Source organism: Squalius cephalus (genome assembly GCF_949319135.1).
Source record: "Squalius cephalus genome assembly, chromosome: 16".
Taxonomy (NCBI): domain Eukaryota; kingdom Metazoa; phylum Chordata; class Actinopteri; order Cypriniformes; family Leuciscidae; genus Squalius; species Squalius cephalus.
This window is the reverse complement of record NC_137137.1, coordinates 37295833-37319295: the sequence shown is the minus strand read 5'-3', so window position 1 is coordinate 37319295 and position 23463 is coordinate 37295833. Positions and strand designations below refer to the sequence as shown.

At 45.9% G+C, this 23463-nt stretch overlaps 1 protein-coding gene across 7 annotated transcripts in view; it reads right to left on the bottom strand.

The window, feature by feature from the left end:
* The window catches only part of magi1a (membrane associated guanylate kinase, WW and PDZ domain containing 1a), a 107928-nt gene that overhangs the window by 22635 nt on the left and 61830 nt on the right, over positions 1-23463 (bottom strand). For 6 of the 7 annotated variants that reach the window (XM_079897617.1, XM_079897613.1, XM_079897612.1 and 3 more), the window contains exons 9-15: positions 19827-19946; positions 19492-19677; positions 17548-18156; positions 12490-12524; positions 11470-11731; positions 1866-1957; positions 1108-1300 (exon numbers count right to left, since the gene is read on the bottom strand). In XM_079897617.1, coding sequence (XP_079753743.1) covers positions 1108-1300; positions 1866-1957; positions 11470-11731; positions 12490-12524; positions 17548-18156; positions 19492-19677; positions 19827-19946 — 1497 coding nt within the window. The remainder of the gene's footprint in view (positions 1-1107; positions 1301-1865; positions 1958-11469; positions 11732-12489; positions 12525-17547; positions 18157-19491; positions 19678-19826; positions 19947-23463) is intronic. The other variant, XM_079897615.1, reaches the window with a different exon arrangement.

The following is a 23463-nucleotide window of genomic DNA, read 5'->3' as shown; positions in this document are numbered from 1 at the left end:
ACATACTTGCGTAGGGCCCTGGGCCAGCTGTGTGCCAGTGCATCTGTGCCGAGTGTGCCCTCGGACAGGAAATAGAACAACTGGCAGTGGGACGTGTCCGGGGCGGCAAACAGATCTACCTGTGCGGCCCCGAAGCGCCTCCAAATCAGCTGGACCACCTGGGGATGGAGTCTCCACTCTCCTGGTAGCACCTGCTATCGTGGCCCTGATGTGAATGGCACGATGCGACCTCAGATGCTTCTGACTCCATAGGAGGAGATGGTGGGCGAGTTGCGACATGTGGCGGGAGTGTAGACCACCCTGACGGTTGATGTACGCCATGGTCGCAGTGCTGTCCGAACGGATCAGTACGTTCTTGCCTCGTAGTGTTGTTTTGAGGCGGCCCAGCGCAAGACGTACTGTTAACAACTCGAGGCAGTTGATGTGCCAATGCAGTTGAGGCCCCGTCCACAGACCTGAAACTGCATGTCCGTTGTATGTGGCCCTCCAGCCGGTGGCAGAGGCATCCATGAAGACAACAGCATGCCTGGACACTTGTTCTAGGGGAATAACTGCCCATGGAAATGAAGGGTCTGACCACGGGTCAGGGTTTGGCGACACTGAGGGGTGATGGAAACCCGGCACGAGCCGTGCTGCCACGCCCTCTCGGGACTCGGTTGAGAAGCCAGTGCTGAAGCGGCCTCATATGAAGCAATCCAAAGCAATCAGACTGAGAAGGGACTGATCAAGACTCGCAGGTCCAAGATTGGCCTCAACCATTGGGTACAATGAAGTACGGGCTGTAGAAGCCAGTCTTCATATCGGCTGGAGGGACCGGCTCCATCACATCCTTCACCAGTAGGACTGCGATTTCTACCCGAAGCACAGGAGCACCGTTCGCCAGTACATGGGTGAACTGGATGCCCCTGAATCGCATAGCCGACTCTGATGGAACAGGTGAGCCAGCTGGGCGGGCTGGGAAGCGCTAGCCAGGCTCCCAGGCACCGAGACAGGAGACCAACGTCGTACCCGAAACAGTGAGCGTCTGAATAGGGCCACAGTGATTAATGAATAAAGGATGGTTCCTTAGCTGGAAGAGTGTGTGCTGTGTGTGTGTGAAAGCTTCACCTGTGTAAGTGGTCTTTCGCCGCACGCTCAGGTTGACGTGCCCCTGTTTGGCCGCCTGTTGCATGAGCTGCACCACCAGCTGATGAGATTTGCCCACTACAGCGGTTCCGTCCACACAGATGAGCTCGTCTCCGGATCGCAGCCGGCCGTCCTCGTCCGCCGCGCCGAACTTCACGATGTGCCCTATGTAGATCTGGAGCACACACACATCACAGTCACACACCGCAGCTCGACACACACAGCCTGCTGGGAATTCTGGATCATGTCCTCAGACGGGATTCCAATTAAACTATCAGACCATTATGAGTCAAATCAGCTGTGCTTATGATTATATGTAGCAGAATATTATTATAGTTATTTTACACCATTATTGTCCTGGGTTGACTGGGACAGACTTCCAGTATCACTGGGAAATTAAGATTCTGATATCAAATTTTTGTATTGATTATTGTAAATGAAAATTATAGATCAGGAAGTGTGAGATACTGATACCATCACCAATATTTTAAAACTAAAATTGGCCAATACAGAGTAAATTAAAGAAATACACAGTTTGGCCTGTTTATTTGTGCAAGGAGCAACAGATTCTGTTTTCTGTGATCATGCAAATTAGAAATTCATATTTATATTTATCTATAGTCATCAAAGAATCATGCTGTACTGTTTGAGCTCTATTTGACGAGGAAAATACATGTTTTTTAGCTCTATAACTCAACGCAATGCATGTTTATTTGTACGGATGTTATCATCGGACTCACCGGTTCTCCGGGTTCATTTCCACCCAGGATCCGGAAGCCAAAGCCTGTGTCTTTCCTCCAAAGGAAAATGTCTTGTTCTTGAGAGTCTGGCACTGGATAAAAAAAAAAAAAAAAAATCAGTTTCTTTGCAAGAAATTAGAGGTGTGCAGTATACATATACAGGTGCTGGTCATATAATTAGAATATCATCAAAAAGTTGATTTATTTCAGTAATTCCATTAAAAAAGTGAAACTTGTATATTATATAGACTCATTACATGCAAAGTGAGATATCTCAAGCCTTTATTTGTTATAATTTTGATGATTATAGCTTACAGCTTGTGAAAACCACAAAATCAAAATCTCAGAAAATTAGAATATTACATGAAATCACACAGTAATTACACAGTAATCCCATTGAACCAGGTTTTGGTTATTTTGGCAGTGTGGGCAGGTGCAAATCCTGCTGGAAAATGAAGTCAGCATCTCCATAAAGCTTGTCTGCTGAAGGAAGCATGAAGTGCTCTGGAAACGTCCTGGTAGACGCTGCGTTGAGTGGACAGCACAGTGGACCAACACCAGCCGATGACATGGCTCCCCAAACCAACACAGACTGTGGAAACTTCACACTGGACTTCAAGCATCTTGGATTGTGTGCCTCTCCATTCTTCCTCCAGACTCTGGGACCTTGGTTTCCAAAGGAGATGCAACATTTGCTCTCATCAGAAAAGAGGACTTTGGTCCACTGACTGTGCTTTATTAAATCCAGAGTCAACGCAGCCGTCTACCAGGACATTTCCAGAGCACTTCATGCTTCCTTCATTTTCCAGCAGGATTTGCACCGGCCCACACTGCCAAAATAACCAAAACCTGGTTCAATGACCATGGGATTACTGTGTAATTACTGTGTGATTTCATGTAATATTCTAATTTTCTGAGATTTTGATTTTGTGGTTTTCACAAGCTGTAAGCCATAATCATCAAAATTATAACAAATAAAGGCTTGAGATATCTCACTTTGCATGTAATGAGTCTATATAATATACAAGTTTCACTTTTTTAACGGAATTACTGAAATAAATCAACTTTTTGATGATATTCTAATTATATTACCAGCACCTGTATATAAGTCTATCACAATATAGTTATTTTGATTGGTTTATATGCTAAATAACCCAGCGGAAATGCCTGTTGTTTGATAAATTACTTTAGAGCTGTTTTTCTCTTTTCATTTTGGATTTTATGAATGAAAACCAAACCAAACACTCCATGTAAATATTATGAAAGAGATTCACTGACTACCATGCAGATATATTGCTACCATGGTATAAACTGTAAACGTCTCTATAACAGTCCTCAGGTCTTCTACCATCAGAAAGCATGTGTATATTTTACTTCTGTAGTTAGTAGTTGATACACATGCATATATGCATGATGAAAAGCAGGAATGCAGATGGATAAGGATTCACGGTCAGACTAAGCCTCGGCCGGTCAGACGCCTGCTTCCCCACACAGAGAACAGCATCATGTAAACATGGAGCGTTTATCTACCCTGCCGGACACGCTGCTCGTTTAAAAGGTCTGGATGAGCTGAGCTGCTCCGTGTGGAGTGTTTAACAGGCCTGACTGGGATCTGGCACTGGGATCTGGCACTGGAGTCTGGCACAGGAAGGCCGGAGCACACATGGACATCTCCTCAGGTACAGCTGCTCTCTCTTCAGACGCCACAGACTCAGACGAGGCATGATGAGTTTCAGTTTACTGCCAGATCTCTCATCACTGACTCCTACTCTTCAAATACACCTTGTGTAACCCTGAGAACTGGTTTATAATGAATACTGTACACGTGACAGAAGACAAAGATAAAGATCTTTTAACAGCAATATTTTCAATGCAATTCAACTTTTTAAATTTTTTAAATACTTTCCTGTATCCCAACGTTAAATTACTAATTTAATAGGCAGAACCAACTATCGGCTTGATTTCCCGATCAAGTATGCAAGTGGTAGCTTTCATATGCCATACCTCTCTAGTAAGCAACTCAATTTGAGAAAAATTAGAGAAAGATGTCCCAGAGAAACAAGGCAAGCAGTGTTGAAGAGGAAACAGGTGTAGCATGAATTCGAGTATGGACATCGTCAATTTTTGAACTGAAAAAATGAAGAAAATTATTACACAACTGATTTGAAACAGGCATAGATTTGCCAAAGTTAACTGTAAGGAGTCTGTTTATAGTTTGAAAGAGATGCCTGGGATTGCTTTGCAGTAATCTAAGATTTCGTAACCCAAGACGTTCCCTTTCGAAAGGAAGACACATTTGGGGAACCAAATACCCACACTGCCATGCTGAGGGGATGTATACCAATTATGGCTGTGCTGCAAAAACGAACATATTCAACTCAGAGTTAAATCCCCGCTACTGCACGCACATCAGGCTGTTAGTCAAGTCAAGTCAAGTCACATTTATTTATTTAGCGCTTTTTACAATACAGATTGTTACAAAGCAGCTGTACAGAGATAACAGGAAAATGATGCAACAAAGTAAGTAAGTTCAGTGATGTTTAATTTTTGTTGTAAAAAAGTTATTAATCTATTTCCTTTATATATATAGCCGCTCTGGAGAAAACCGTGATGTCATCATCCAGCTCAGTTCAGTTCTCATATAATGGTGTCAATGCAGGCAGATCAATATTATTGTTGAATATTAAAATAAATGTAAAATTAAAAGTAGCACTACCTCCTACAGCCACTGCCTAAGCTTCATGCTTAATGAGGAAGCATCCTTGTGGTTTTACACAAAGGGCTTGACCCAAACCCAGCTCAAAGGCCTGGACACCACAACCCAACTTAGAGGGGTTCCTTTAAGGGAGTACGGCCCAGACCTATTGGGCCCTAGCCTGCTACTCTCAGGGGGACCAGTGTCAACCCCTGTACCAGGGAGGCTAACATGCTTTATCAGCTGAAGCCATCAACCTGTGTGTCTTTTTTTCTTTCTTTTTTTTTGCTCTAACCAGAGACAAATAGCTCCTTCACAGGGCTATGGGAAGTGGAGGCCTCAGCAGGACGACTCTAGAAGAAGAGGAGGCCTGCCACACTCACACTACAGTGGTCTCTCACAATGTGGAAAAACAGCTCAGCTCAGCTCAGATATGCACAGTGCAGAGCGAGGGGAGCGAGGGGCCTAAAGAACGGCTCTCTGTAATCGAGAGGGCCCTTCTCTAGCTCTACCTGCAAGCTGTTTGCATGGAGGCCTCAGCAGGATGACTCTTTTAAGGAAGAGAAGGCCTGCCATACTCACACCAGAGAGTTTCAAGTGTTATCTCTTACCAAAAAACAGCTAATCTCAGATATGCATAACACTGAGCACAAAAAGCGAAGGGCCTAAAACACAACTCTGATATAAAGAGAGAGTGAGGCCTCTTCCCAATGCAAAGACAAATCTATTTTGCATGGAACTCTGGAGGATGGAGGCCTCAGCATGACGACTCTCAGATCAGAGGAAGCCTACAACATCCATATAGCAATGTGGCCGCAGGCGACGTACTCAGCACAATGACCCTAAAATAAAGGGGAGTACTAAAGTCTGTATCTTGGGCAGCCTGGTCGTTTGAGGGAGGCTTTACACTGGAAGCCGGCGGTCACCTTAACATGTCCTGCTTGCTGGAAGTATAGAGGCCCAAACTCTGTGAAGGCCTGCTATGATTCAACCAGAGGTGAAGTACTCTGCATAATGACCCTTTCAAACAAGGGTAGTACTGGGCTTACCCGGCGGCTATCTGTGAAACGGAGCACTCTGTAAAAATACCATCTTAACCCTCTGGGGTCTGAGGTGTTTTCTGGCCCTGGAGGTGTTCTGACATGCTGTGACATTTGTGCTTATTTCTGTTACTTGTGACATTTTCATGATTGCACTGTATTCAGCACAAACTCTGCTACAAAAATATGTAAGCAGCATGTATGTAAAAGTTTGTAGTTTTGAGATAATGACGTTTATGCATGGTTTGTGAAAAAACAAAAACAAAATTGTCACTGAAATAAAGTCATGAAACCCATACTGATTACTTCTTCACAAGACTTTTGAAAATTGTATCACGTAGCCTAGAATATAATATAGAATAGAATATTTGCTTCAAAACTATGTGAAAATAATCCTGCGTACTCATTCAGATAAAACAATATATTGATCAAAAATTTGTAAGGCATGTTTTGTGTAAGAAAGCTGTATGCGAGGAGGCGTGACTCATCATGAATATTGATGTCTTTCACACCTGAGAAAGACAAAGACCTGGCCCTATCAGGTGGGACTGTGAGAGAACCAGAACAAAGAATGAGGAGATTTAAAAAAGAATGCCTTTTTGATTGTTTGGATTTATTTACAACACAACATATTCCAAAGATACACAACAAAGGACAAAAAAGCAAATTATTGAACACACTGATCTAAAGACTGAGACTTGAACAGTCACACGCATTTGTGCCATTCTTGAAACATAGTACATACCTGTCATTTCCAAGGTGTTTGATTTTTCATTTTACCATGTTCATGTACAGAGTCTCATGTGAATGTTGAAGTCAGCAGGACTCATCAGTGGGGCATCTGGTCCCTGTAAAAAAACAACAAAAATAAAACAGTTGTGAACATGCTGATATCAAGAGAAACTAGTGCTGCGTTCCAGTCCACTTTTAGACACGCACTTGCGAACTTCCCTAAGCACTTCCTCTTGGGGGAATCCTTGCCGCCATTTTGAAGTGCGTTCCACATCCTGAAGTGGACGAGGGAAGTTTATATGGACAGACCCTCGTTCCCTCGATTTTGACCGAGGGAGCGAGTCTGCTTCAAATGTACACTTCAGGCACCTATATGTCCCACAATGCAGTATGATTGTGACGTCACCACATATATCGTCTAATCACCACCACATCAGACAACTCTATGATATATTAATTATAATTTTTTTAATTTAAAACAACCCAAACACACCTATAAACATTTGGATGCTGCATTAAACAAATTCTTAAAGGGAAAAAAAAATGTAAATAATAAAATCAACCCCATAGCTGATTCCAAGTGATCAAGGGCTTAGGACGTTCCAATTCAGCCCATTGCAGTTTCCGCCAGTAGTGGGCACTCGCAATGACGTGCATCCGAGTGAATGAGACGGAGGGAAGTTAGCGAGTGAAGGGCATGACAATTTTGGACTGGAACACAGCATAGGGCTGCACGATTTTGGGAATACATTTTAGATTTTTCTGGTTAAAGTATACATATATATATATATATATAAAATGAATACCAGGTTTGTTGTACCTTGTAGGCATATACGTGTAGGGCTGCATAAAATAATAATAACCATAGCCTATAGCATGCGGCCTATAAATCGTTAAAAAGGAACACTTCAGTACACTACACTTATCATGATTATCATGTTACTTCAAATGTTTCCATGCGTTATGTAATGAGATTGGAGTAAGTAAAAACATGAAGCCTAATGTTTGGCGAGTTTTGCTCAAACTCACAGCGCGTGCAGAGAACATATACTGAAGCGATCGAGCCGCTCCAAACTATGAAACATTATTGTTACACACACACATATATATACACACACACACACACACACACACATATATAGACTATATAGACAGAAACGTTAAAATATGAACTATAGAATATGAACACACATACATTTTAGTCTGGCACCAGTTTAACTAGTAGCTACAATATAAAGTTTATGCAACAATAACATGCTTACTATTATGAGTGGAAATGTCTTACCTTAAAAATCTTTCTCATCTTCAAATTGCGTTCTTCTAATTCTTCTGAGGTAAATCCAAGGTAAACAGCACAGTACAAACACAGTCTTCCAAACTCGATGAAAAGTAGAGGAGTACTAAAGTCTCTGATTCTTTGTTTTGAGGTAATGAGGGCGTTTACAGACCTACGTTCCTTTACGTGGACAATTTGCATGTCAATTGCTCTTGCGAGCATGGGTGTGGTCACATTAGAGATAATGAGCACGGGCTGGAGAAACTGTACATGTCGTTGCTTTCATACAGATTACTTAAACAGAGAATATTTGTTTTTGATATAATTTACATCAATTAAAAATAGAGACTTCAAGCTTTGTAAAGACATATGTCTCATCTCAGTGTGGCAAGAATTCGCTGAGTTACAGGTCATTATCTGTCGCGTTTCAGAATAAACTTCACATTGAGAGAGACGGCAGAACGCGCATCATGTTTATCTTCTTTATTTTATGAAAAACAATATTTTGTTTTTATAATGAGTGTACACAAATAAAAGAAGACATTTAACAGTTTTGAATGTTGTATAACACTTATATGTAAGATTTATTTTGAGTCTCTTTTGTACTGATAAGAAAAAAAGCGAGCTGGTCATGCCGGCGCAACCGCTGACCCCAGACCGAGACGGGCCAGGGCCCCCATGCTGTCTGGGTGTGGACTCAGACCAGCGCGGTATAAATAATCGACATGCGGCCGAGTGTGCCCTCTCCTCCCTGAACCTTCCGACCACTGTCTCAACAGAGGTCCCGAAAGGTTCAGAGGGCGAGACTGGGACATCGAGGAGAAAGGACTTCTCTTTCTCCCCGATGCTCGCCAAGTTCACCCACAGATGCCTCTCCGTGGCCACCATAGACTCATCGATAGGCCGACCGCGGCAGAGGTCTGTTTGCTGACCCGGAGAGTGAGATCTGTGGTGCGGCACAACTCAGCCACCGCGCTCAGGGTTAGACCCTGACCCTGGTCCAAGTCCCTCAGCAGGTCAGCCTGGTACGCCTGCAACACAGGCACCAGCCTGACCCGTCGCCACATATGCCCTGCCCTTTAAACGGGACGTGGTCTTTAGTGGTTTAGATGGCAGGGCCGGAATTCTCAGTGTCAATGTCTCCCCCAGCGAGAGACAGCTCGCGAATGTCTCTTCAATGGGGGGCATTGAGACATACCCGTGTTCTCACATTCCCTCCACAGTTGGAATGATGGAACCGATGAATGCGAGAGGAGTACGGGTTCTTCCATGCCTTCTCAACCTCAACATGGAGGTCGGGAAGGAATGGAAGGCTCACTGGAGCTGGTGTTGTGGCCAGCGAGGAAGCGCCTGTCGAGTCTTCCACGAGCAGCTTCCCCTCTGACGCGCTGCCATGGCAACTCAAGCCTAGCGGTGGCGCTCTCCATCACCTCCACCAGCTCAGTGTACGCTGGCAGGGCGGGTTCAGGCATTTCAGCATCTTCACCCGCATCAGCCTCCTCCTGCTCGTCCTGGCTCGAAGCCAGCAGACAGACAAGACAGACAAGAGCGGAGCGTTCTGATAGATAAACGCTCACAGTTTGCGCACCCAGCCCCCTCAAGGACTGAGCGCACATGCTCCTCACCCAAACAAAACACGCACAGGCCGTGAGTGACACCAGGTGTAAGATATCTCTTACATGGGGCGGCACACTTCCTGAAACGCTTGTCGCTTGCCATGATAAAATATCTTACTTCACACTACCAGCAAACAGTCCCTAAAGACGAAAAGAGGATGACATGTTCTCTTATACTTCCTGGTCGCACTAGTGGTGATGTCATGTCTGTCGCCGGCCAATACGATTGCCGTGATTATACAGTACTTCAGTCATCAGTCACGCTGAGGCGTTCCCCAAACGTGTCTCACGTGTCTCTTTCGAAAGGGAACTGCCGCCTTAGAGCGCAGCTTGTCATTATACCAAGGGGCAGTACAAGCAAAAGTGACATTGCGTCATTGTGTGGTCAGTCTACAGGTGTGCGGTCAGTCTACAGGTGTGCGGTCAGTCTACAGGTGTGAGGTCAGTCTACAGGTGTGCGGTCAGTCTACAGGTGTGCAGTCAGTCTACAGGTGTGTCTACAGGTGTGCGGTCAGTCTACAGGTGTGCGGTCAGCCTACAGGTCTGAGGTCAGTCTACAGGTATTAGGTCAGTCTACAGGTGTGCGGTCAGTCTACAGGTGTGTCTACAGGTGTGCGGTCAGTCTACAGGTGTGCGGTCAGTCTACAGGTGTGAGGTCAGTCTACAGGTGTGCGGTCAGTCTACAGGTGTGTGGTCAGTCTACAGGTGTGTCTACAGGTGTGTGGTCAGTCTACAGGTGTGTCTACAGGTGTGCGGTCAGTCTACAGGTGTGTCTACAGGTGTGTGGTCAGTCTACAGGTGTGTCTACAGGTGTGCATTCAGTCTACAGGTGTGAGGTCAGTCTACAGGTGTGTCTACAGGTGTGCGGTCAGTCTACAGGTGTGTCTACAGGTGTGTCTACAGGTGTGCGGTCAGTCTACAGGTGTGAGGTCAGTCTACAGGTGTGTCTACAGGTGTGCAGTCAGTCTACAGGTGTGTCTACAGGTGTGCGGTCAGTCTACAGGTGTGTCTACAGGTGTGTGGTCAGTCTACAGGTGTGTCTACAGGTGTGCGGTCAGTCTACAGGTGTGAGGTCAGTCTACAGGTGTGTCTACAGGTGTGAGGTCAGTCTACAGGTGTGTCTACAGGTGTGTGGTCAGTCTACAGGTGTGTCTACAGGTGTGCGGTCAGTCTACAGGTGTGAGGTCAGTCTACAGGTGTGTCTACAGGTGTGCGGTCAGTCTACAGGTGTGTCTACAGGAGTGCAGTCAGTCTACAGGTGTGTCTACAGGTGTGCGGTCAGTCTACAGGTGTGCGGTCAGTCTACAGGTGTGTCTACAGGTGTGTGGTCAGCCTACAGGTGTGCGGTCAGTCTACAGGTATGCGGTTAGTCTACAGGTGTGTGGTCAGTCTACAGGTGTGTCTACAGGTGTGTGGTCAGTCTACAGGTGTGTCTACAGGTGTGCGGTCAGTCTACAGGTGTGAGGTCAGTCTACAGGTGTGTCTACAGGTGTGCGGTCAGTCTACAGGTGTGTCTACAGGTGTGTGGTCAGTCTACAGGTGTGTCTACAGGTGTGAGGTCAGTCTACAGGTGTGTCTACAGGTGTGAGGTCAGTCTACAGGTGTGTCTACAGGTGTGTGGTCAGTCTACAGGTGTGAGGTCAGTCTACAGGTGTGTCTACAGGTGTGCGGTCAGTCTACAGGTGTGAGGTCAGTCTACAGGTGTGTCTACAGGTGTGTGGTCAGCCTACAGGTGTGCGGTCAGTCTACAGGTGTGAGGTCAGTCTACAGGTGTGTCTACAGGTGTGTGGTCAGTCTACAGGTGTGTCTACAGGTGTGCGGTCAGTCTACAGGTGTGCGGTCAGTCTACAGGTGTGTCTACAGGTGTGTGGTCAGTCTACAGGTGTGAGGTCAGTCTACAGGTGTGAGGTCAGTCTACAGGTGTGTCTACAGGTGTGCGGTCAGTCTACAGGTGTGAGGTCAGTCTACAGGTGTGTCTACAGGTGTGCGGTCAGTCTACAGGTGTGAGGTCAGTCTACAGGTGTGTCTACAGGAGTGCAGTCAGTCTACAGGTGTGCGGTCAGTCTACAGGTGTGTCTACAGGTGTGTGGTCAGCCTACAGGTGTGCGGTAAGTCTACAGGTATGCGGTTAGTCTACAGGTGTGTGGTCAGTCTACAGGTGTGTCTACAGGTGTGTGGTCAGTCTACAGGTGTGTCTACAGGGGTGTGGTCAGTCTACAGGTGTGCGGTCAGTGCTGTCACTCACAGCGGCTCTCATACATGCTCCTGGACTGCGCCCAGATCCTGAAGGGGTCCGGCTTTTTCTGCAGAGTCCCGTTGGCAGCGGGGGGGTCGAAGGGTGGCAGGACAGGCAGCGGCTGGGTAGGCGGAGGCGGGACGGGTGGAGGGGGTCCTGGGGCTCCCGGGGCAGAGGAGGGCAGCAGGCGTGCAGGCGAGTCCGTGTGAGCGCTGCGGTGACTGCAGACGCTGTGCTGAGAGCTGCCCTGACTGTCCTTACGCTCCAGCTGCTGACACACACAGCAAACACACAAATAACCATTCTGCCATATTTCTCCACACATGTCATTTCAAACCGTTTTCTTTCCTACAGGGGAGCACAAAAGGCTGAATGTTCAAGCATCTGTTATCTTTGACTTAAAAGCTCTAAACTGGCAACAATTAACATACAGCAAACTGGCAAGTTTCCAATACTACCATAGAATTAGACTTCTGAAGCCAAACCACAGCTTTCTGACAGACGGGAATTTAAGAAGTTCTTGATGAAAAAGTATTTTGTTAAAGGCAAAGATTTAGCCTTTTACTGCATTTTACTCCCTTCAAACAATGTCACTGTTTCCGTCACTGCTACTTCCCGAACACACACACACACACAAGAAATGAAATACGTTCATCCCAAGCAAAGGCTGGATATTGGCTTTATGAGTTTATTGTCATATTCACAGCCGTTACACATCACACACCCATCACCTGTTTCATCCTGGTTAAATACTTCAGTAAAACGCTCCACTTTCTTCCTGTCAATATAGCGTTATTATATTGAAATACAATTTTATTTACTTTTAAATGAAACCATTGTAATCATGATATTATTCCTATTTTTTACTACATGTAACTGTAATCTTATTACTTTGGCACAACTCTAACGAATTAGTTACCAGATTTTTTTATCCTGATTACGTAACGCCATTACATGTATTCCGTTACTCCCAACCCAGTAAAGACATTGGCTGATGTGTAACTGAGAAATAAAAGAGATGCATCTTACCAGCACTTTGGGACTTCTCTTGGGCTGCAGGACTCCTGAGAGAGAATGTAACAATTGCACATGTAAACTCAACACTGAGCCCCTAAATCCACATTCTAACCTTCACAAAACAATGGCAATATAAATTTGTGGTAAACATACAGTAAGTCTTAGAAATGTTTGCATTTTCACCCCAAAAACTGGTTTTGAGACAGTTATTTATATATTTTGTAGTAGTATGTCAGTAGGAAATATCAGTTTACATTTACACACAATCCTTTTGCTATTAATTGCAATAATCCAGTGATATTCTTGTATGTACAAGGAGTCTGACAGCAGCCGGATCTCACCATCATCGAGTCTGCCTGTGATTTACATGAAGAAACAGAAGAAACTGAGACAGACTAAATCCAGAAGAAACCAAAACCCCTCTAAAATGACTTGGTTACTAATGTAACCTCGGTTCCCTGAGATAAGGGAACGAGTATTGCGTCCGCTAGACGCAATGGGGAAAACTCCTTTTTCTCTGAATACTGATTGCCTTTTATAAAATAACACAGTGCACAGCCATAACAGTGCAGAGACTACACGCACTCTCATTGGCTGGTCAGTGGGAACTGCACGAACCTATGGCGGAGCGGTGTAATTGCGTGAGCCAATCAGCGCACAGCCCGCCGATCCGAGCGCAGAGCCCACCAGAAGGGGTGGGGCATCTACCTATAAATACAGCTCATTTCGCAATATGATTCAGGTTAATCGACTTAAGCGACGAACGCCAAGTCATGTGCATAATAGCACGGCCGTCTACACAATACTTGTTCCCTTATCTCAGGGAACCGAGGTTATGCTAGTAACCGAGTCATTCCCTTTCAAACGGTCAGTCGTATTGTGTGTGCTAGACACAAGATCCAATCACGCCGTGCTATGTTCAAGCAGAACGACATGTTCTATTGCCTGGGACGCTTGGATAAGGGTCCCAAGGGCAGAGGGCTAATGGGGCAATAGTGCCCTGAGGGGGGTTCAGATAAGGTTGGAACCTAAGAATAATGGTGGGCCGGGCTCACACGGAGGAACTATATGGAAAGGATATGTACCTGCAACACAGGGACTTCCAAGTTATAAAATCTGGCTAAGGTGGACGGCGAGGACCAGCCAGCCACCGCACATATATAGCTAATAGATACCCCTCTGGACACGCCCTGGAGGAGGCCATGCCTCTGGTGGAGTGTGCTCTGATGCCTATGGGGCATTGCAGGCCCATAGAAGTATAAGCTAGAGCGATAGTGTCCAATCACCAACAGGATTGTCTTTGCTTCATGACCGGAAGCACTTTGGTGCGGCCGCCAAAGATTACAAAGAGCTGCTCCGACTGTCTGAACTGAACGGAGTGCTCTATATATGCTCTCAGGACCCGAACCGGGCAGAGTAGGTGTAATTCTTGTGCATCTTCTGTTGTGGGAAGAGCAGAAAGCGAAATTACTTGTGTTTTGAATGGAGTTGAAAGCACTTTGGGCACGCAGCCATGCCTTGGCTTGAGGACGACTTTAGGCAAGGCAAGGCAAGTCAAGAATCTTGACTTTAGAGTTGCCTGGTCCAAACTCAAAGCAGGAAGCACTAACAGAGAGCGCTTGGAGGTCCCCCAGTCGCTTGACCGATGCTAAGGCAAGCAGTAGTGCAGTCTTAAATGAGAGTGGCTTCAATTCGGCCGAATGTAGCGGCTCGAATGGAGGCCCTTTGGGGGCTCTGAGGATCTTTGGTAGGGCCCAGGAGGGTACGGTATGGGGGCGGGGCGGGTTGAGCATCCTCGCTCCCCTTTAGGAAGCGAAGAATCATGTCGCTTTTCCTATCGACTGGCCGGCCACTGGGGCATGGAAAGCTGCAATGGCCACCACGTAGACTTTGAGCGTGGATGGGGTGCGGCCCACATCCAGTAGCTCTTGAAGAAATGAAAGTACCAGTGGTACTTTGCATGATGCAGGGTCCTGGTTCCGGGCTGAGTACCAGCTGGGGAACATAGACTATTTAAGGGCGTAGAGGCTCGTGGATGGAGCTCTAGCCTCACAAATGGTGTTTAGGACTCTCGCTGGGAGGTCCGTAAGCTCCAGTCGAGGGGCCAAACATGGAGGGCTCATAGATTGGGATGGGGGTGCCAAATCATCCTGTTCGCCTGGGAAAGGAGGTCTTTCCTCAGGGGTATCGGCCATGGGGCTGCTGTGAGCAGCTGAATCAACTCGGGAAACCAAGGTTGGGTCCGCCAGAAAGGGGCCACTAGAAGGACTATGTGTTGTCCAATCGGACTAAGACTCGGTGACCTGCCAGGTGTGGTTGGAAGGTTTTGAGGGCCAGCAAAACCGCCAACATTTCTAGGCAGTTGATGTGCAGCCGTTTCTCCATGCTCATCCAAGAGCCAGAGGTCAGTTTGCCCTCGCACAGATCTCCCCAACCCGTGTTGGAGGCGTCCGTCCTGACCACCATCCTCCTTGAGACCGTACCCAAGCTTACCCCAGACTCGTAAAAGCTGGGGTTTCTCGGGAAGTGACCTGGGGTCAGCCAGTACTGCAAGTGGCGCATTTGTAGCAGACCCAGCGGAAGTACTGCCGATGCGGAGGCCATGAGGCCTAGCATCCTTTGAAAGGTTCTGAGGGGGCGACGGCTGAATGGCTGAGGAGTACAGATCTGTGGGAATTTAGTTCCACCTCTGACTAGGGCAGAACGAGCCAGTCGTCGAGGTAGTTCAGGATGCGCATTCCCTTCTGCCTCAGGGTTCCCCTCGTAAAAGTGCATGGGGCCAGGGACAGTCCGAATGGTAGGACTGTATACTGGTAGGCCACCCCTTCGAACACGAATCTCAAAAACGGTCTGTGACGCGGGGCTATATGGATATGAAAGTATGCATCTTTCAGATCCACTGAGAAAAACCAATCCCCGGGCGTACTAGTGCGAGGACTTGTTTCAGGGTTAGCATCTTGAATGGCCGTTTCATAAGGGCCCTGTTCAGATGTCTGAGATCTAGGATTGTACCGAGGCCACCACCCTTTTGGCAATGAGGAAGTAGCGGCTGTAGAAGCTTGACTCTGTGTGGGGAGGAGAAACTGTTTCCACAGCCCCTTTTGCCAATAAGCTCATTACTTCAGTGCGGAGGATGTGAGCTATGTTGCTCTTCACCGAAGTGTCGACTAAGCCCACAAAGCGGGATTGATTGTGAGCGATTCGGAGGGAGTAACCTCGTTCTATTGTGTTCAGAACCCATTGTGACATGCCAGGAATGGCTTTCCACGCCTCGCCCTGGTTGGCTATGGGTTGTATAATTTCGGGGGACGGTGCACTGCATTTGCGCAGGGGACTGACACTCATGTGGTGTGGAAAAGGAAAAGTGCTCTTTTGCTGAGTATTTTTGTTTTTTATTTTGTTCGTTATAACAGCGGTCAATTGCAAGAGGGTGTGAACTTGAACGGGCCCACAGCCTGCAATTGCAACACCTGCTCCAACAGCCGGAACTGAACAGGGTGTTTGGAGGGACAAACTGGGCTTTTTGGAGGGTGGTCCAGCCTCAACGAGACTTAACCCTCCCCTCTTCCTGTCTGGATGATCAGGACTGCTTCTTAGGCTCAGGGTCCAGCATAATCCTAGGCCGGGGTCCCTGACGCTTAGGCGGGAAGCGTTTCACCTTATGGGGGCACTGCCACTGCTCAGGCGCTGGATTGGGCTGAGTGGCTGCAGGCGCTGGTTTGGCTGGCTGCTGAGTCGGCGTGGGCTTGTGGCGACTCAAAGCTGCGGAGCGGGAGCACTTGGGCAGGAAGAGTCGCACAGCCTGCGATGCCTTCTGTGCAGTCATGAAGCGCTCAGCGAAACCATCCACCACAGGGCCAAAGAGACTAGTGGAGGAGATAGACGAGTCGGGGAAGACGGTTCTATCCGCGTCCTTAATCTTGGTCAGATTAAGTCATAAGTGGCGCTCCAGCACCACTAAACTGGCCATAGCTCTTCCGATGTCCTGGGCTGGTCCAGGCACCTGCGTGTGGGCTCCTCAGGGGCAGTCCAGTCGAGACCAAGCCTTAGACAGGACACGAATACAGCTCCAGCTCTCACACACAGTCCAGCTCTGATGTCGCTACGCTCTTTAGACGGCAAGGGGGCAGGGTCATCCACTAAGCCCGCCCAATCCCACATGTCCGAAGCCGCCAATGACAAGGAGTCATCGTGAAGATCCTCTTCGGATCCACCGAATGGTCTGGACGGGTGAAAAGCACAGGTGATATCTCTTTCTGTGGAGAAAGTGAGGCACGCGGGGTCTGAGCCGAAGTGAGCTCACTAAGCCCTCTGGCCCCGCTGTTTCTTTCTCCGAGGCTCGTGGGAGAAAGGAAACGGGAGAGGGTGAGGGGCGGAGCCTCGCTCTGAAAAAAACGCGATCCGAGAACGGAGAGATGAGAGAGGCATGCTCTCGCAATGGGAGCAGCTCGTCTCTGTGAGAGCAGCATCTGCATGGGCTTTGCACTCGCTGTGCATGTCCTCGTCATGCAGAGGGGCTCTGCATGTGCCACATCCGTGGCGCGACATTTGCATCAACGTCGCTGCTCTTTTAGACAGAAACTTGCCTTTTAGGCGCTCGCAGTAGAGCGCAGGGAAACAGCGCGCTGGATCTGCTGCAGGGCTGTTTTCCTCGGCGAAGAAGGCTTTCTGTGTATTCTACGAAGTCCGAAGATCATCGCTTCAGTCGATTTAACCTGAATCATTTGGCGAAATGAGCTGTATTTTATAGGTAGATGCCCCGCCTTCGAAAGGGCTCTGTGCTCGGATCGGCGGGCTGTTCACCGATTGGTTCGCGCAGTTACGCCGCTCCGCCACATGTTCGTGCAGTTCCCACTGACCAGCCAATAAGCATGTGTGCAGATCACTGCACTGTTATGACTGTTCAAATTGCATAACTAAATCGAGTTTGTTTGTGATCGGACTGGTGCGCCACAACTGTGTCTGTGTGTGTGTGTGAGTGAGTGTGAGTCTATGTGTGTGTGAGTGTGTGTCTGTGTGTGTGATCAGTAATGCTCGTTTCACAGACCCAGTCAGAAAGCGTTAGCTCACCTCTCTGCACTAGCATGGTAACCTCAGTCCCTCGAGGGCACTTGCTGAGCAGATCCACCACCTGGTTGTGGCTCAAGCCCTGAACGCTCCTCTTGTTGACCTCCAGCAGGATGTCTCCCTCCTTCAGCCCTCGGCATCGTGGGTAATCAACAACCTGCTTCACCTTCTGCCCTCCACCCACCAGACTGTCGGCCATAGTGAAGCCGAAGCCCTTGTCTCCCTTCTCGATGTGGAGCGTGATGAGTTCGGGCTGCGTGGCGATGGAGGAGGCTAGCGTCGCCACATCGCTAGCATAGCTGTCGGTCACTAGCAGAGAGCTGTCCGGCGCGGGGGGGAACGGCACCGCCTCGAGACCCGACACCACACCCGCCAGCGGAGCAACTGGTTCGAAGCCCTCCTGGCTGTTCACGATGATGGGCTCTTTGTCCAGGATGGCCACGGAGGTCACCAGGCTGGTGTTGGGGTCGTCGGGGTCAAAGGGCAGAGGGTATCCGCGGCACAGCTCCAGCTGGACCATGGAGCCGATCGGGATGGACTGGAATATCTTCACCACCTGAGCATGAGTGTATCCCAACACGATGGTGTCGTTCACACTGACGATCACGTCACCTGAGGGCAAACACACACACACACACACACACACACACGTGTTACAGTCACGGAGAAACATCACATGATCCGCTTTTAATCTCCTCCCTGTTTTATTTTCATTTTAGTTAAAGTTTTAGGTTCATCTGCCGTTTCACACAGTTGACTGATTGAGGAACATGAAGCAGGGTCATGTTGACTGTGATGGAGCCGACAGAACCGTTACAATGACCCTAAAACTCAAGACATCAGGGCACAAATGCTCCTGTATGAGTTTCTGTCTCATATTTATGTCATATATGGTTGAGCAATAACCAATATCACAGAACAACTCAATGACTCACTCATTTAGACATTTACCGCCACCTACTGGCAGTTTTACTTTCTTATTTAGAGTATCACTTCAATAAAAAAAAACAATTTAATATTTCCATATTAATATAAAAAACATTAAAGAGATTGTTCACCCAAAAATAAAAACTCTGTCATAATTTATTCTCCCTCATGTCGATTCAAACCTTTATAACTTTCTAAAAGAAGCTATATTGATAAATGTTGGTAAGCAGTTTTGGTGACTGTTTTGTTGACCACTGACTTCCATTGTATGAACAAAAAAAATACTGAAACATTTCTGAAATTATCTTCTTTTATGTTCCACAAAAGAAAGTTAGAAAGTCATAGAAGTTTAGGACAACATGAGGGAGCGAATGCAGTGTCACCAATAAACCGTCTGTAAATATATCAAAATACAGATTCAGATGCAGCTTCTGAAGAACATTCAGGCTGTGTGTGTGTGTGTGTATGTGTGTGTGTGTGTATGTGTGTGTGTGTGTGTGTGTATGAGAGAGAGAGAGTGTGACTGTGTGTGTGTGAGAGTGTAAAAAATTGTTGAATAAAATAAAATATTTATTTCTAAAGCTACTTTTTATCATTTAACACAATAATAGTTTCATCTTTTGGGGGTATTTCTTAGTCAAATTTGATGTGTGATTAATTAGAGTAATTCATTTCCCTATTATGTAATCAATTAGATAAATAAATGTGTCGCTTGACAGCCCTATATTTTTATTATCTTATTTTAAGTAACGTTTATTTCAAGCAACAAAACTGGTTTTAGTTTTAGCTTCCGCTAACTATAATAACCCTGACCATCACAACAAGTTCTATTATGTAACGTCTGAATTTGTTTTTTGACACAGAAAATGCTACTTCAGTGTGGGCGGAGCTACTGCGTCGTGGCTCGTGATTGGTTAGAACAGAAACCCAGATAAACATGGAAGAGAGAGCTATTCTTGCTTCTCGTTTGATTGTATCACGTCTGGTCAGGAGGCAAAAGATTTCCTACAAGGTTCAAACCTGTTTCCATCTTTCCGTCCACAGCGGCCGGTCCGTCCAACACCAGACTCTTGATCTGCAGGAACTCGTCCGGTTCGTCCCCGCCGACCACAGTGAAGCCGAAGCCTCGCCGGCTCTTCAGCAGCTTCGTGCTTATGAACGTGCCCTTCAGTTCGGCTGGGTTACGGGTGAAGAACGGCTTTCCTCCTGCACGCACACATACAGACACACACACACACACAGACACACATAAACTGATTTATTATTCAGTTATGTAATGAAATGAGAAGAAATGCTGATGCAGTCAGGCTGGGGCATAACATGCATATGAACAATAATGAGTGTGAGCGTCTCACGTTTGGGCCCCGGGGCCTGAGGAGCCGACGGGCAGCTCTGAGGGTCTCTGTACGTCTCCAGATGACTGGGCACATAAGATCCGATCGCAGCTCCGGCAGACGAGTGCTCCTCGATCCATTCTGACAGAGAGAAACGCCACACAGACAATACACAGAAAGATCAGACTTCCACAAATATACCGACAATAAAACACATGTTTCCATGCGTTTCTCTTTGAACAATTACCTAGTTCTGTCATGAACTCTAGATGGCACAGGCTGATGGGTCTTTAACTCAAATGTTAGTAGTGTGAGTGCGCTTTCAGAAACTCTCCCCCTTCCCCAGCTCCACCTGTGTAGATCTGCTTAATCATGTGTGTTACATGTGCAGCAGCAGCAGCATGTCTTACATGATCATAACAATGTCTGTGTGAATGTATTCGCAGTAGCAAATCTCGGTACTTGCTCTGCAGCAGCGTAGCAGATCTTCTCCTCCAAGACCAAATACAATAACACTGCCATATCCATAACCATGCCGATCTCTATTACCATACCAATCTACCAAGAGCTGTCATGACAGAACTATAAAAATCATTAACAGGCACTGCTTCAATGTGGAACGAGACACTGCGTTGATGACGCTATGGGGAACGCCTCCACGTAAACAGCTTATCCAATCACGGTAATCGTATTGACCGGCGACAGCCTATGATGTCACTACTAGTGCGACCAGGAAGTAAATAAGGGGTGCCTGGAGAACATGTCAACAACTTATCGTCTGAAGGGAGTGTTCAGCAGGGATCCCCGAGGCATGGCGAAAGACGCAGTGTCTCGTTCTCCCTGTTCTCATGGAACAGAGGTTACAGTCGTAACCTGAGACGTTCCCTTTCGAAAGGGTGTCGATTTGACGCTTTGGGGGACGATATACAATCCCACCATGCAGAGGGGAGTGCATGCCAATTATGACTGTGACAGAAGCATCAAAGATGGCAGTTTCACTGAAATGCCAAAACACACTCCCCCCTTCAGGTCACGTATGGCCAGGGGGTCCGAAAGGAGGCGTGTCCAGTCACTTTCTGAGGGGGACATGAAGTCAACCCCACATGCCACCAGGGAGGCTGACCTGGTCTAATTTACTGACCTAGTCTTGCCAACAACCTGTCAGTTTCCTAAACAGAGTCTCTGACATATTTTGCCTCACTTGTGGAGGCATCCGATTGGGAGGACTGCAGATAGTGGCAGTGATCGCTCACAGACCGGATCATAGAGACCGGCATCCTGGAGAGTAGAACTTGGCATAGAGCTTTCTAACCTTCTGCAAACGAGGGGAGTGACTCTACTCGATCCTGCATCTGCACAGTGCTTCAGGGCCTGTGGAGGCTGGGCTCTCTAAAGGGGCCCTAATAAGGGGAGCGCCTCCAGCTCTAGGGCTGATCTAACAGGGAGGGCTCGTGAGAGTCCTTCGACCTTCCGACCAGACTTAGGGAGCTAAGTATTCATATAGAGCGATCCTCAGATAGATTCTGGAACACTATGCTCATCCTGATCAGTATTGACCAGGCTTTGGGCTAGAAACAGGGAGGCTCCAAGGAGGCCTGCAACGTGATACTTAACCCTCTGGGGTCTAAGGTGTTTTTGGGGTCCTTGAGATGTTCTGACATGCCCTGACATTTGTGCTTTTTTCAGTTGCTTATAAACATGTTAATGGCAAAGGTGTAATTACACTCTATTTAGCACAATCAGGGCTATCATAATATGTGAGCAAAATATATGTACATGTTTGTATTTTTGAGAGAATAATGTTTATGCATGGTTATTGAAAAAACTAAAAATGAAAGTTTCTGAAATAAGGCCACAAAACACATACTAAATATGTGTCAATAAGACTTTTGACTAATGAATGTTGTCGCCTAGAGTTTTTTCTTTAAAATGATGTGAAAATCATCCTGCCTAATCATTCACATAAAACAATACATTGATTTAAATTTTGTAAAACACCTTTTGTTTGGAAAGGCAATATGCGGATGGGCGTAAACGTCCAACACTATCATGAATATTGAGTAGTTCACACCTGAGGAGACAATGGGGCCCGCATACTTAATGAGCCATTCATTCAGGTGTGTCACTGAGCCACAGGAAAGAATGCAAGAGCAATATGTATGTGTGTATATATATATATATATATATATATATATATATATATATATATATATATATATATACACACACAGAATATATATATATATATTCTACCAAATTGGTTCACAGTTGGAAGCATCTTATTTTTTTTTATTTTTCCACAAATTGTGCTTGCAAATTGTATAATATCCAAGGAAAACATGTCTAGTAATTGTGCAGTTAATTCTCATACTGTATTTTCAGTTTTGGAATATGTATCCTCTCCCCAAATTTGTCACTAATAAAACACAATAAAAATTATTTAAAGAAAAGGCTTATATTTACCTTTTAATAGTTTGTTTACATCTACCTTGTAAATTTTTTTTTTTTATTAAAAAGGTTACAATTACAACAACAATTCAAGTGTAATCTTTCTTTGTGAAAACTAAAGTATACATTTTATCATACATATTTCAAAGTTAAGGATTCATTACTTTGAATATAGCCTAGGCTACATTGGAACAAACACATAATAACATATTATTTGATTACTTTATTTTTGACAAAACATACTATATATTTAACATATGAGCAAAAATTGGCAAACAAAAGCTTATTTGAGGTGGCAGATATTTTACAGTAAAAATGTATAATCTATCCAAAACTAGTCAATGAAATGTTGTCTTTCATATGTCTGTAACATAGGTCTTTCGTTTATATAAGAAATATAAATGTTAATTTGCATATAATGTTAACGTTGCTTATACAAATACATTTTATTTCAACATATTTCAGTCGATTTTTACTCATCTCAGTATAGCAAAATAGTTTGCTAAAAGCGGATCATTCATTCACACACAGAAACGCGATTCAAATTGAAACTGTTTTTTGCGAGTTGTGGTAAACAGCGCGCATCTCTGCCGTTCATTCATTCACACACAGAAACGCGATTCACTTGAGAATGAAAAAACTTACTACAGTATTCCTCAGCTCAGCGGCATCCGTTGCTCCACGAAATACCAGCACTTCTGAGGTACATTTTCCATTATTATTATTACGATAGTATTATTCCTCAAAGCGCCGCGAGACGGTGTAAACAAGTACAATGATCTGAATAAACTTGATGTGTTTTCTCGAGCTGATATGGGGGCGTTCACAGTTTGCATGGATTGCCTCAGTCATTTGCGTTTGAATAGCGCGCGCTCTCCGTGGGCGGAGTCACATTAAAACTTAATGAGCTGAGATGAGAACGACTGACATCTCTCTCTTTTCTTACAGATTACATAAACTGAGAATATTTGTTTTTAAAAAAAATTACTTCATTTAAAAGAAGAGAATTCAAGCTTCATGCCTGTGTGTCTGTATGCCTGTTTGACTGAGTATTCGCTGAGTTATTGTTCATTTTCGGACGCGTTTCAGAATGGACTTCACTGACAGAGAGAAAGCAGAACTCGCATCATGTTTATTTTTCTTTATTTGGCAAAAAGCACAACACTGTTTTTATTGTGAATATACACAAAAATAATACACACTTAACAGG